General features: G+C 40.7%; 1 protein-coding gene across 3 annotated transcripts in view; it reads left to right on the top strand.

The window, feature by feature from the left end:
- The window catches only part of Pde4d (phosphodiesterase 4D), an 821,324-nt gene that overhangs the window by 306,491 nt on the left and 499,682 nt on the right, over positions 1-15,151 (top strand). Inside the window, exon 1 of one of the 3 annotated variants that reach the window (XM_057790016.1) lies at positions 10,231-10,393. The exons of the other annotated variants lie outside the window; for them this stretch is intronic. Within the exon in view, the coding sequence (XP_057645999.1) occupies positions 10,254-10,393 (140 nt within the window). The 5' untranslated portion in view covers positions 10,231-10,253. Of the gene's footprint in view, positions 1-10,230; positions 10,394-15,151 lie in introns of those variants that run through there. 3 annotated transcript variants of the gene reach the window in all.

The raw sequence follows: 15,151 nt of genomic DNA, 5'->3' as shown, positions 1-15,151 counted from the left end.
ACTATGTTCTACTGTGTATAAGGTGTGTATCTACAGCACTGTGATGTGCTGTGTATACGGTGTGTATCTACAGCACTGTGTTCTACTGTGTGGAGGGTGTGTATCTACAGCACTATGTTCTACTGTGTGGAGGGTGTGTATCTACAGCACTGTGTTCTACTGTGTGGAGGGTGTGTATCTACAGCACTGTGTTCTACTGTGTGGAGGGTGTGTATCTACAGCACTGTGACGTGCTGTGTATAAGGTGTGTATCTACAGTACTGTGATGTGCTGTGTATAAGGTGTGTATCTACAGCACTGTGATGTGCTGTGTATAAGGTGTGTATCTACAGCACTGTGATGTGCTGTGTATGAGGTGTGTATCTACAGCACTGTGATGTGCTGTGTATAAGGTGTGTATCTACAACAATGGCTCTCTGGCATAAGTGATGCTGCACACACTGAAATCTGTATTTAGACATACTCACCCTCTTGAGCTGGAATGTGATATTATGAGAATGTTTGATCAGTTTCTTCCTTTTAGCAATGGACATGTTTTCCTGGTGACAGTAAACCCAACTCTGATGATTGTATCTTGTCCCACGTACCATATTTTTGTAGAGGCAGAAGAATGAACAAATCAGCTGTTTGTGTATACTCACAGACTCCGTGATAATGGAGATAAGGATATTGATGGAATGTATGCCTTCTTGAGTGTATATTTTTGCATTCAACCATTGAGCTTTTAGTTTTAAAGCTAAAAGTTCCCCAGCCTTTCAGAGAGTTTACCTCACTAGTATTAGGAACTCAAACGTGATAGTATAATTTGAAGTTATTAACAAGGATTGATTCCTGGTTTTAATTAAGATTAAATATAGTGTCTCTTGCTTTCTATTTTTAGCTATAAAATAATACATGGATATATTCTTTTTGTCTTTTCGAATTTCACAATTCATGCAATGAAATATGATTATATCCAAACCATATTTTCCCTCTTTAATTCCTCTTGAATGCCTCACAATACTTTTCCTTCCTAGCTTCATTTTCTCTTCCTCTTCCTCCTCCTCCTTCCCTTTGGTAACCCACTGAGTCCCATTATTGCTGCCTCTGTGTGCATGGCTGTGTGGCTACTCACTGGAATTTAGGAAAATCACCAACTCTAAAGTTTTTAGGATTAAAGCAATTCTCTCAGAAGCTGTCTCATCCAACAGTTCCTCTGTAAGGGGTGGGACTTAAAAATCTTCTATCTCTTACTTGATCTTGTATAGGGGTGAAGTATTGATAAAGATGGCCCATTTAAGGCTGAGCACCTGGTCCTTTGTTTTCAACACTTTTGATTAGTTACTGGTCTCTGAATTGCAAAGAGAAGCTTTTTTGAGCAAGATTGCGAATAGCCCAAGTTTCTGGGCATAACCACATATAGAAGATAACTTGACCATATTGTCATTAATTGTAATAATCCTGGAAGATTCTCCCCAAGAGGCTGTGACCACCCTGGACACAGGCTTTGGACCAGGGTTACTGTTCCAGGTAGAATATGTCCGCGGAGTAGGTCTCAGTCAAAAAGCAGTTATCTCATTATAGCCTAAAAGAGGTGGGTTTTGTTTAGTAGGTCAGTAAGATGTCATCTCTAGGCCCGGTGCTGAGGAAGACAGTTAATATCTTTTCTCCACCAGCAGTCTGCATGGCACCTTCAGGCACCTAAAAGCTAGTCAGCAGGGCAGAAGTGTTCCAGTCAGTTTGAGACTGATTTCTCCACAACTGCAGCCAAAATGTGTGGTATCTTCTTCAAAGATAGAGTCTTGTGGTGACAGCCAAGGCAATGGAAACAGCTTTTGAAATAGTAAATTAATAAATAGAGAATAAAATGTTTGTATTTTATATTATATATAAATAAAAAACTTTTAAAAATGCCCTTTACTTATATTCCTTATACCAGAGAAAGTGTGTTCTTAATTTAGTATTTCTTCTTCATATTATTTCCTCTGCATTGGCACAAATGTATATGTTAGCACACAATCAAATTTGTAAGTTCATACTGAAGATATTATTTTGAAATGGTGAGGTATTTTTTCATGTAACATTATTTCAGATATTTTTCTAAGGAATTTGTCTGGAAAGCCTACAGAACGAGTACAATTTGAAACTGGTCCTTATTGCATGACAGATACTTTATGGTTTGAATTTCTGAATCATTGTCTTAGAATATTTCTGGAATATTGATCTGTGAAATATGATGCAAAGCCTCTAAAGCTTTTAAGATTAAAATGAAATATAATTTCACATCAGGAGAAGATTTCTTACGGTAATTCCCTTGAGGTTTGCTGTTATTGCTGTCTGTTTTTCCATTTGGATAAAAGTAAAATGTAGCCTTCCTGAAGAATCTATATTATATTAAAATAAGCACATTAAAATACACATGAATAACACAGAAGAATACTCTTTATATTACAATGTGGTTTCAATTCCTTTCAGTATTTATAATAAAATAATATAAGCTGTTTGTATATGCACATATATTGTACATACATACACATATATGTATGTCTAACAAAATTGTGTTTTAAAGAATTTAGTAAGTTGGTGAAAGGCACACAAAATCTGGACAGGAAAAATCTGAAATTAGGGTCAACATCCTCAAACTACAAGACAAAATACTAATTCTAATTTTAATTTTCAAATGTGGTAGGGATTTATATTGGAAAATGAATATTAAGTGCTTTTTCTAGATTCGAGTAGGTTTGTAGTCTACCTATTTTACTGCTACAGATATTTCTAATGGAATTTAGTGGATGTTCTAGATGTTCTAGTCATGGGGTTCATTGCATTTGATGATAGGCCATTTCTGCTATAAATGCATTTTTTTCAGTATTTCAGAGATAAGGTTTAAACTTTGACTCCATGATCCCAAAAGACTTACTTTTAAGAAATTAAATCACAAACAGGTTACCAAAGCACCTGTTAGTTTTTAAGTAATCAAGATAGAGAGGTTTCATCCATTCACTGATGGAAACAAAGGCAGACTCATTGCCTCACGTTAGGTGGAGCTCAGGGAATTCTGCAGATGAGGGAGAGAAAAGATTTTAGGAGCCAGAGGGTCAAGGACACCACGAGAAAACTCACAGAATCAACTAACCTGGACTCATAGGGGCTCACAGTGACTGAACCGATAACCAGGGAGCCTACATGGATTCGACTTAGGCACTCTGTATGTATATATATGTCACAGTGGTATAGCTTGGTCCTCTTGTGAGATGTCTAACAACTGGAGCAAAGCCTGTCTCAGACACTTTTGGCCTTTGGGACCCTACTCCTATACTTGGTCACCTTGGTCAGCCTTGATGGAGAAGGGCTTACTCTTGCAGCAATTTGATGAGCCCTGTTTTGCTGACACTCATGGGAGACCTACCTTTTCCTAAACAGAAAGGGAGAGAGAGTGGAATTGGGGCAGGGGGTAGTAGAGGGTGGGGCTAGGATTAGGAGAAGAGGAGGGAGGGGAAACTGTGGCACGGATGTAAAATAAATAAACAAATATTAATTAATTTAAAGAGATGGGTTTCTGGTGGATTTTAAAAAATTTTCAGTTGGTACCGTGTTAGTAAAAAGAACATACAGAAATTGAATATAGCCACGATGTGCTGAAGCATTACACAGTTCCCTGATGCTTAGCAGTTGAAATCCTGGCTTCACAACGTGCTTCTCCTGTTTCAGTTATGAATGTGCTGAACAGCATGCCTTCAGCCTTTGCTAGCAGTTATCAGAAGTAGAATTTCATCACTATTTTTTTTATTTTTATTCTTTTTTAATTAAAATTTCCACCTGCTCCCCGTTTCCCATTTCCCCCCCTCCTCCCAAATATTGCCCCCTCCCCCCACTCCCCTACCCCTATCCCCACTCCTCTTCTCCTCCCCCCACACCATTCCCCCTTCCTCTCGATACTGAAGAGCATTCCAAATTCCCTGCCCTGCAGGAAGACGAAGGTCTTCTATCTACGTCCAGGAAGGTGAGCGTCTAAACAAGCTAAGCTCCCACAAAGCCAGTTCATGTATTAGGATCGAAACCTAGTGCCATTGTCCTTGGCTTCTCATCAGCCTTCATTGTCCGCCATGCTCAGAGAGTCCAGTTTCAACCCATGCTTACTCAGTCCCAGACCAGCTGGCCTTGGTGGGCTCCCAATAAATCAGTTCCACTGTCACAGTGGGTGGGTGCATCCCTTGTGGTCCTGATTTCCTTGCTCATATTCTCCTTCCTTCTGCTCCTCATTTGGACCTTAAGAGCTCAGACCGTTGCTCCAAATTGAGTCTCTGTCTCTACCTCAATCCCTCGCCAGATGAAGGTTCTAAGGTGATATGTAAGATATTCATCAGTATAGGATAGGGTCATTCAGGTTCCCTCTCCTCAGTTGCCCAAGGTACCAGCTGGGGACATCTCCCTGGACACCTGCGAACCCCTCTAGAGCTATTAATATGGTCATTGGTTAACATTTTGTGAGTGCCAGTAATGGTTTTTGGTGTCATAAACATACCAAAACATTGAAACAAGTAAATTGTATCTTACTGAAAAATAAGTATCTATATTAGAAGAAAAACATTAAAGTATATGTAACGCTTAATAAATATTTTTTGTACCCAAAAGTAGCTTATTACTAATTTAAATAAAATAGTACCTAAGACTGTAAGTTTATACACATACATATATACACATACATTTTACATACACAGATTTTACTTATGTAAGTACAGGCACCACACACACAGTGCTGTATGTATAAAATCAAATGATATCTCAAAGAGATTTAGAAACTGGTGAAAATTATACAAAACATACGCAATAAGAACCTAAAACTAAGGAATAACATCCTGAGACACCTAGACAAAATGTAAATTCTACTTTTTGTCTTCAGATTTGCTGTGACCTGTTAAGACATTCAAATGAATCTAGTTTTGATTTACTTCAATATAACATACTTTACTATTTGTATATAGTATATATACTATTAGTATATAGATACCACGTGCTACAATATATAAAATATTTTGTATGTTAATATATTACATAAAATAAATTTATTTAAACCAAAGGGCAAAGATACTGTCTTTTAATGACAGAAGAACAAAGGTTAACAAGCCCCTTGAGAGATGGCAGACTCTCTAACGCAACTGTACAGATGGTTACAAATTCATACAAAATTAATGAAGGATTATGTTTTAGGTACTTGTCAGTTCATGTCTAAACACAGGGGTATTTTCATCTTGTTTCATCCAAGGTAATACTGATATTAGCTTATTAATTATTCCAGCATATGTTGGTGACAGAAAGATTTCTGTTGCTATTTAAAATGAAAAGTTTCTCTGAAAGTGAAACTCACTGGGTAAAATCAATGAGTCAATTCACCTCACCTCCCATTTCTGATAAATACAAATGACTAAGGGTTAAGGAAACACCCGAGTTCAGTGAGCAGGGTGGGGCTTTACTATTCTATGATTGTATTAGCACTATGGTATAACTTAGCCTTAATACCTGAAAGGCATGTTGATAATTGGAGGAATTCGAAGAGAATAGAGACTTCAAACATAAAGAAATAGGATGAGTTTCTGAAGAAGGTGTTAGCTCTCTGTGCCTCTTTGAGAGCAAACTTTGAGAAGAAGGAGCAAAGAGAGACCCCCTGTCTCCACTTTGGCTCACAGGTGGTCGAAGGCAAAATGTCAAGGTCCCAAGAGTTTAGGCTGAAAAACTGTCACTCTTTGGAGTCAGTCTCCTTCTCACCAAAAAAAAAAAAAAAAAAAAAAAAAAAAAGATTTTATTAGCAAGAAAGTGGCAATGCTGAGTAGTTGATTCTCGCTTTGAGCCTAAAGAAAGACTAAGTAATGGTGTGTATAGGTGTGAATGTCTGTGTGGTGTTTTTGTTGGTGTATGCACATGTGTGTGCCTTCAGGGCAAGTCATCTGGTGTCCTGTTCCATCCCTTGGGTCAGCTTCTCACTGGACCTGGAGCTATTGCTTCTGGTCCTCCATAAAACTAGTAACTAGGCACCCATGGAACTATACGCAGCTTTTCCGTGTTGGTTCCCTGGACCCCATGTTTGTGGAGCATCTGTCTTGCCCGCAAGCCACCTCCCCAGCCCTAAGTAGCTTTTCAATGAAAGTGTTGACTAAGGCATTTTCATTTGTTCTATGTTTTAGTTCTCACTTAAATAGTAAATTAACCATCTTTTTGCTTACATATCTCGTTCAAGGGTAGTTAATGCTGGTCCGGCCTCAAAAGGTCAACTACTCCTATGCTTTCTGCAGGACTGAAATCGTAAAGGCCACAAAAGATAACCAGTCTTGCTTCTGGTTGAACTGAGGCTATAGCACAGCCACAGGAACCTCACCAAGGCCTACCTCTCAGTGGCTAGGGAGTCGAGAGCCTTTATTGATGGGAAGCAGCCATTAGGCTGAGAACAGCAATAAAACCTGTAATGGCTCACCTGCAATTAGAAGTTGTGGAAAGTAACAGTTATCTTCAAACACAAGAAAACAGAGAGGTTGTACCTTAGTCCCTCATTGCTCTTCATCTTGTCTAAGCTGACAGACTGCGGTGCTGCTGGTTTCTGAAAGTCACGCATCCATTAAGTATTGTCTCGTGAGCTAGCATTTTGTAACTTAATGGTCACTCCTCTTAAAACTCGGACTCTATTTCCGAATCGAAAACTACTCTAATAGAGGACCCAAACCTGTTCTCTCATATTTGCCCTGAGTCTGCAAAACTGGGCAACTTAAGGTTATTCATTAAATTGTAATCTTAGCTCCCTGAACTGTGAGATAAATTATATTCTGCTTTGTTCTGCTTCAAGAGTTTTTAATGCTTAGAATAGTTTCTCAGTTGTTACTATCTAGCTTTTGCTACTTTATTTGATACACATATAAAAGTAAATAAAGTTCACCTAGAACATATTAAACTGAAGGTAAGTAGAGAATAACTCAGGGGCAGAATGTATGCCTAACATTTGTGAGGCCTCAATTTCAAGGGCCCACACTGAAATATCGATTGAAATATCTTCTCAAATTATACTTTAATTTAAAAATCTCATTTAATAACAAAATGATTGAGTCCCCCTGTGTTTTCACTCTATTTCACTTTTGTCATTCCTAGCCAATATCAGATGTTAAACTGTGCTCTATCAGGGAGAGCTTGGGGGATTTTGGCCTATGAGTAGAATGGAAATCATATGTTCTCAAACAAACAAAGCATGTCAAATGAGAAATGCTTACTAGGGGGGAAATTATAGTGCTGCATTATTTTTGTTTCTATCTATGCTACCTTCTAAGAAGGCTTTCTTGTGTATAAGGCGTAAGAAGTAGGTGCAGGTTTGGGGACAGTTAATTCGTGTCCCACCATCCCTACCATAGAAGAAAAGGAACAGATGCCATAGCCTGAATGGACTCCTTCTCCCTGAAAGAGTGATGATGGGCAAATGCTGGCCCTTAAAGTTCATTCAAAAAGGGGTAAAACACTTCATTTTGTGGAGATAGAATAATACAGGCAAGAATCTTAGAAAACATTAAGCCAGTGCCTGGCCGTTATCATTACTGCAGTGGAGAAACAAGTTGAGAGCTGTGTGCTCAGCCTTCTTGCTTCAGGTGTTAGTCTTCCTGCGACCCATTTAACATCTAAGTGTCTCCACACTTCATCTACACCCCAGGGTTAGTCACTGTTGGATGGGCTAAATGAGATTACCGTGTAAAACTCTCAGAAGACAGTTAGGACATCACTGGTACACCTAGATCTTAAATAATGATGCTATTCAAGTAGATGCTGTGATATACCAGTGTGAATGACTGTGTGATTCCTGATTCCAAGCATTCCTAGCTTCTTAAGAACAATTCAAGCTGAAGGGGTCTGGGAAGGATCCCACAGGACCTTAGGAGAGAGATTTAGTCCCTTCATAACAAAGGTGCTGCAAGGACATCGCCTATGCCACAGGAAGTGCTAGTGACTTTCCTCAAGTTTCTTTGTGCTATAGGGCACCATCTTTCTGCATGCAAAGTTCAAATTGCTTTAAAGGAACCACTCAGTTCTTCCTCCTCCCAGGAATGCGTTCTTGCCCTAGAACCATCAGTTGATCCAATCATAGCAGTTCTCAAACTATTTTTTTTTTTACACTTGGCTTTAGAATTTATGGGAAGTGAATTCCCCTCTCTCCAAGTAATATTTTCTGCAAGGACAAGAACTCACTGGGGAAAGCAACTGAAGATAAGTAGCGTGATCTATTAAGTGTTGCCAGTATCCCATTTAATATTAAACAATTACATAATGGCCTTTTTAAATACCCAAGTTAAAAGTGACGCATTAATGGTGTGTATACCACCACCGAGAAGTCCATTCTCTGACTGGTTGGAGACAAGCACCATTCAAGTGCCAAGCTACTATTCCAAGAGTTTACTATTTTATTCTGGCTCCAAAATGGCACCAACAGTGATGGGGTGCTTTCAGGGGATTGCTGAACAGGATTCTTTTGCAACAAAGGGGACAGGCTCCAGGAAATGAAACAGGGAGCTCTCCTCTGAGGTACACACCCACTAATCAAACAAGAAGCTTTATGACATGCGCAAATGCAATTGAAGCCTAACTCATTTCTGCAGAACTGACTTCCCCAGGATTTCCTGTCTAAAATCATAGTGTGGAAATTTGTAGTTAACTGGTTACAAATCATCTAGTAAGTAAGGCTTCTTCACCCCATATTTTTGTTAAAAAAAATCAGAAAAAAACAAAACAAAACCCAAAAACCCTATTATTTGCACATTCTCTCTGGACTTCTTTTGTTTCCTTTCTTTTCATTGAATACGCCGAAGAACTAAACAAAAAGAAAAACCCTCCCCCATAATATCTATTTGTTCAGCGTGTCGTTTCCCTATGAGGTTATTTACAGGTTTCTTTAGCTTTTCCTGCCTGGTAATTACTTACTGAAAGAAATTGGCTCCTTTGGGACAAGCTCTTCCCTTTAACCTGCTTCCCTCACTCTCCCTAGGAGGCTAGCAAGGAGCGCGCCTCTCTGCAGTGTCCGGGAACCCACCTAGAGGGCCCCCTTGACGCCAGCACATCCCCTGTCAGGCAGCAGTCTGCAGCTGAGCAAGCGGGCTGCTGCAGAGTTAATGTACAGTACCACGGAGCCTGCAAGTGTCCTGAGCTGCTCAGAGCTGAGGCGGCGCAGCCCAGAGCAGACAAGGCGGCTGCGAGGATTCCAAAGGTTCTGCCGGAAATTCGGTGTGGGGGGACTCCAGCTAGAGCCTGTTGCCACTCTGTGTTTTAAAAGCATGCAAGGTCTGTATAGCTTGGGCATGAGAATCTTGCGGATGTCAGAGCATCAGAGTAAATGACATCTATCCGGGAGCTGAACTGGGGGTAAGGAGAACAGAGAGAAAGGAAAGCGGACCGACTAAGAAATTCTTAGACAACGTCTGCCTTGCAGATGTGCAATTCATTTTCTTGCCAAGGCAATATATTAAAAGGTCACACACGCGTTTGATAAGAAATTAGAGGGGATTCTACAGTGAGACAATCGATAGCTTAGTCATTTTACTTAAAGAGCGCAGACAGCCTTATTGTGGGGTTAGGCGGCAGATGAATTTCATCACGACAGCGCCTTCTGAAGTCATGATGGGAGCCGGCACTAACCCTATCCTGCAAAGCAGAAATTGCTCATTGCCTTCCTACTTGAGCATTCAAAACCAGCGATTCTGAGATCTGGAGAAGAAGTTGGCTTGCACTCTACGTGGTTTCTAGTCCCTCTGCCCAGGTCTTTGTTGGACAAGTCTCAGACTCAGACGGTAGCACTGCGTTAAAGTGACCACACATGAATATGTGCCTAAGAAAGAAGAAAAAGCAGTATTCCTCCCTAAAGGACAGCATGGCACAGCAGCGTCAAGTTTTCCATTGCCCTCCTAACACTTCTTTAACAAGGATAACAAGAAACTGTCTTTTGACTCCTTTTTGTCCACATTCCATAGTCCTTTCTGCGAGGATGCATTAATTCATATTCGAGGCAGCTGGATTTCAGCAGGACAATACTTGCCATCATTTAGGATTAGCAGTTGGACTGGTTATTTTAGTGTGTTGACTAGTGGAAGCTACATGGATGGACTCCTACCTGCAGTACTCTGTGATGTTTCTTTCTTTCAATCCTGGAAGGGCTTTTCTGGTTTTTTTTTGCTATTTGTGGGTTTTTTTTTGGTGGGGGGTCGATTTTGGGGGAGGGAGAATTCATTACTTGTTGCCATAATTGTCCATGATCGATGCTCAAGCCAGAGGGTTGGGACTCATCTGTGAAAATCACTACATGTAACATAGGAGACAAGGAAAATATTCATGACGTCCACTCTGCCAACATGATGCACGTGAACTCCTTCCCCTTTAGAAGGCATTCCTGGATATGGTGAGTAACCAATACCCCTTCAGTCTGAATGCTCAGAATTCTAAAAGCCCAGGACAAGAAGCAGGGGAAGGTTTGTCCTGAACAAGAATACAGGGGGGTGGGGGTGGGGGAGCAGAACAAAAACTAACCTAAGTGTAAAACCAAGAAGACTGAGAAGTAATGATTATGCAATTAAAATTTTCTTGTTGATATAAAGCATCCCAAATAAGAAAATCATAAAGGTATTCACAATAACTAATATTTCATAGTCCAAAAAAAAATAGAAAATTACAACCAACCTAGTATGTAACAGAAATGGGAGGACTGGAAATTTGCTTTGTCTGTCTTTTTTATTTGAAAGTGGCCCCAGGAAAGGATATATAAGGATTTTTGACATCTCATATCAATTGGCCTGCATTCCACAGAAGGCTGGAGGAAACTTTTAATGCTGACTCAATATTTCTCAAACACATCATAACATCTGACTTGCTCACATTTAAGAATGCTTTGGCTGTTCAAGGATAGCACTTCTGGGCTGAACCAATAGAATTCTGATACAATTCTCAACACATGAAGTGTTCTAACTCCTAGAAAGCTTGCTTAGTTCTTGAGTGTTTGGTTAGGGATTAAGGTTCAATTCAATGATCCAATGTGTGGAGGTCTCCAGACAGGGCCATCATGTTCCATTTCTGGTTGGCGTCTGTGCCTGAGTATGTAGGAGCTAATTGCCGAGGCCGTGACAAGGACAAAGGTGCTTATTTTGAAAGTTGCTTGTCTTCAGTGTCCCTATAGGAGGGTGTGGATTCAATTTCTCACAGCAGAAACTTTGTGATATATGCATGAAAAAAGCACATTGTGAGGATTTAGTCTTACAACATGCATGCGTTACGCTACTGTATTGGGCCTGATTTTTCAAAGCATGTTTCCCAAGTAAACATTTTTGACGGGACTCAAGATAAGTAATAGATACACAAACACAGATCTCTGAGGGGTCTATCACTGCTTTTGTGGCCCATCAAAGTCTCCTAGTTTAAGACACCAGCAAAATCACCTAGTGTGGGGTGTTCCGGGGGTTCCAATTCTCAGCTAAAACTCCCTTGCAATGAAAAGCGGGGTGAGAGACCTCCTCTGTCATTCTTGGCAGGACCCTGTTTTGTGACAACTCCAGAGTTACCAGAACCACTGCTGACGTGGGTCTCCTTCTCCCACAGCCTCCATAACCCAAGCTCTGGTATGTGTGTGAGAGAGGCTGGATGGCCTGTCTGCAGGCCTCAGTGGCCCACTTCCAGCTGCATCGCCAGAGTTCCAGACTCAGGAGGGCTTTGGTGTCAGTGCCTTGCTTCCCCTGCTGGTGAGGGTCAAACATCAGCATAAGGATCTAGTTGTTCTTATAGAAAGTATCACATCAGTAGCCCTTGATCCTGAGATTAAAAGGGCTCCAAGTCGTCCTGGTACACAATAGGCATCTGTCCATCTTTCTTCTGTTTTTACAGCTTTCTTCATGGCTAATGCCATGCCTTGGGACTTCATGGCTAATGCCATGCCTCGGGAGCTTTGCTTTAAACAAAGCAAAGGTAAATTTCCTTTAAAGAGAAAATTACCATTCTCTTTTATATAAAGTGTACCCTTCTGCAAAGCAACAGTTTCTAATCTAGCTAAGTCCTTTTGTTTGAGTCCATTTGTTTATGTTGCAATAGCTAGGACGCCTGTACCCTTTGGGTGCCTAGTAGCATAATCACCTTTTATTTTCATTAACCTCCCCTCGACTTTTGACAGGAAGAAAAGGAGCTGTTCTACACTATAGTTTTGGGGGGAAATGCAAATTTGCTTATTCACGCTTCTGTCGTTCTGTAATAAATGTGTTCCAAAGATGTATAGAGAAGTTGAGAGTCCTGAATGATTTCTTTTGTGCCTGGAGCTAGGTAACCCTTCATCGGTTTCACTGCATGCTGTGCCAATGTGTTATTGTTGTGAAAAAACTGAGCCGGGGTGGATACCGGTGCTCTGTGTGACTGTTTTCCCCGGGGCTCCTTAGAAGGATTCGGTATTGAGACATTTAACTCAAAGGAGGAAGGTAGTGGTTTTTTCCAGGTGACCCACTTAGCGGTGAGCTTGACTCTTAACTTGCCCGGTTGTTTTCCTTCTAGATAACCCCACCTCAGTGCTGCAGTAAGCCGGTCTTACTGTCTGACAGGAAACCCTTTTTCCCTTTGCTCCACAGTTAGAGCCCCTTTTGGATCAGTGTCTATGCTCTTCAGTGCTCTTGTTAAGAAATCCAAAGGTACAAAGGGACTCTGTCTTTCTTCATCTTCACACGCTCCTCTGTTTCTTTGTGGAGGGATGGATCAGAAGGTGGCAACAGACCAATGTCATTTGAAAGGAGACAATGTGCTCTGATTTCAGGAACCCTAGTCCAGGTCCTTGAAGGCACTAAGTCCTTTGGATAGTCCAGGTTGACACACACACACACACACACAGAGCCTAGCCCTAGCCTCTTTCTTGTTTGTCTTATGAGAAGCCAGGAAGAGAGAAAAATTAATAATTGCAGGTCTGGAGAAGTTTTGGAAGTTTCTCAGGGTCCCTATCCAAACAGAAATTCTCATCTTCCTATCCTCAGCCTGGTGCGTGGATGATTGTGCAATCCAATGACGAGTTCACTGTTTCTCAGTTACAAAGGTAAAGTTAATAAGTGGACTGAGTACCTGGCTTAATAGAACACTACCCGCCCCTTGGTAGTGCTAGCAGAGTGCCAGAAGGGTATGAAGAATGTGTCCTCCTTGCTTGAAGCTACATTTGAAGTATTTGCTGGAGGATTTTATTGCAAAGGCGTCTTTTCCATTACACATTTTAGCCTTTTTACTGCCAAGCCAAACAAAGATAAGGATTGGCCCGACTGAATAAACAAGCAGGCTATACCTCCAGTGTTTTATTCCGCCAAGTTGGGAGAGTAGAATGGTAGGTAGCCTGGCAATGCAGGAATGGGGCTTCCATGGTCGAAGAAGGAAAATACGAGTCAGCTTTCTAGGAATTTAAATTCCATCCAGCAGCAATTAAGAGGACTCCTAAGAAGCCTCGCGACGCTGTGATGTTGGATTACAAGAAGGGATCTCGCAAGGATGGCACAACACAGTGGCGCTAACATAGGCCTGCCGTTTTTTGCGCGCACATATCACATAATTTGTATAGAATGATTTGGGAAAAGATTATAAAATGCTACAAACCGGTGCAAGAGGCACCAAGTTGAATGCAATCAAGAGGGTAGTTTCAAACTTTAGGAAGGCCTGCTATTTGGATTCATCTGTAACCCTTTTTGAATGGGCTCAGCTGACCCGGAGAATGGAGCTGATAGAAGGCAAAGAACTTTGCTGAAGAAGGAAGGTTTGGGACTAGTAATTATGGATGCTGATTAATTATTTACTCATTTGGTGCTTAGGGTTTCATTTTCCTAGGACCAGATGTCTAAATGCTTCTTAACAAACATCAGCAGTGATGTTGACAGCTCTCCTTGATCAAGAGATGAAATGGGGTGATTATAGCCCCTTAAATCAATATTGAGGCTGTTTCTCCTTTAAGGCTCCTGCACCCCTTTATCGTACAGTCTGCTCCCAAGTATAAGCTCTCAAGAGCTGAAGTCTAGTAGACACAGCTGGGATATTTCTCTATAAAGCAAGGGTTTTACTCCTGAGTCAATTCACTTTGTTTTGTTTTGATTGATCCATACCCTCTATAGAGTCGGGCAGAGTATAGATAAGCATGCAATAGTATTATTTGCATATGATCAAAACTGGGCAAGTATGTATTTTAAAGAATTCACCCAATGAAATAACATTTGGGGCAAGACAAGATGACTTGTTTAAAGAAGGTAAATTCTTCCTCTCTGGCCACTTTTCAGTTAAAGCTCCAGAAAGTATAAGCTAGAAATAAATTTTGCAGGGTTCGTGGTTTTGACAGTAAAAGATCACAATATATGCAGTGAAGTACAGGCTGAATCGAGTCTTCTACAGAATTTTGCTATTCTGCTCAGTTTGGTAAGCAAAAGCCATCAAGTGTCTGCAGAGTTTCTCTGGCCATTGTGTCAGTTGACCTTGTCTCAGAACTTCCTCGTTCTCCTTGGGGCAGTTCTTCCCCAAACACTAGCCACGAAACTCAGAGCTAGATCCTGGTAGGACCACAAAGTTGACATGGAAACACTTGGCTAATAAGATCAGGCTGAGAATCACGGGGACTCATCTTGTTCACCCATCATTAGAGCACAGTTGTAAGTTCCGGCAATTGTAAGGCAGACGGTAAGCTTAGATAAAGGTTGTTTTTAAATAGATGATCTTCTAACCTTATTAAATATACTTTCTCCCCCTCTTGGCTTTCCATTTTAATGTCCTTTATTGCCCCTCACTGTATCCTTCCTGAATTTTAAGCAGTACCTTAGAGCTTATAAGTGAAAATAAAATGTCTGAGGAGCATGGTGATCGATAAGGAAATTTACAACTGGAAACCCTAGTGTGTACACACGACATATGGAGTGAAACTCTAGCGTTTTAGTCTTTCATGGCTGCTAAACTGCTGTATTTTTAAATCCTGACTGTGAGTCAAGTGGGGCCAAGCTGGGGAGGTCTTGGAGAATCTTTACAAAAGAAAGAAAGGAAAAAAATATATTAGCCAAGTATTTGGGCTATCTCTTGTCTGTTAAATTCTTTACTACCCACTCCACTCCTTTAGTTTTGGTACTGTTGAGTTGCTTCTTCTAATCCTGATGTCTTTCAGCTAAATGAAATTTAGTCA

This window comes from Chionomys nivalis, chromosome 15 (genome assembly GCF_950005125.1).
Source record: "Chionomys nivalis chromosome 15, mChiNiv1.1, whole genome shotgun sequence".
NCBI classification, from domain to species: Eukaryota; Metazoa; Chordata; class Mammalia; order Rodentia; family Cricetidae; genus Chionomys; species Chionomys nivalis.
This window is presented reverse-complemented; position numbering and strand designations above follow the sequence as displayed.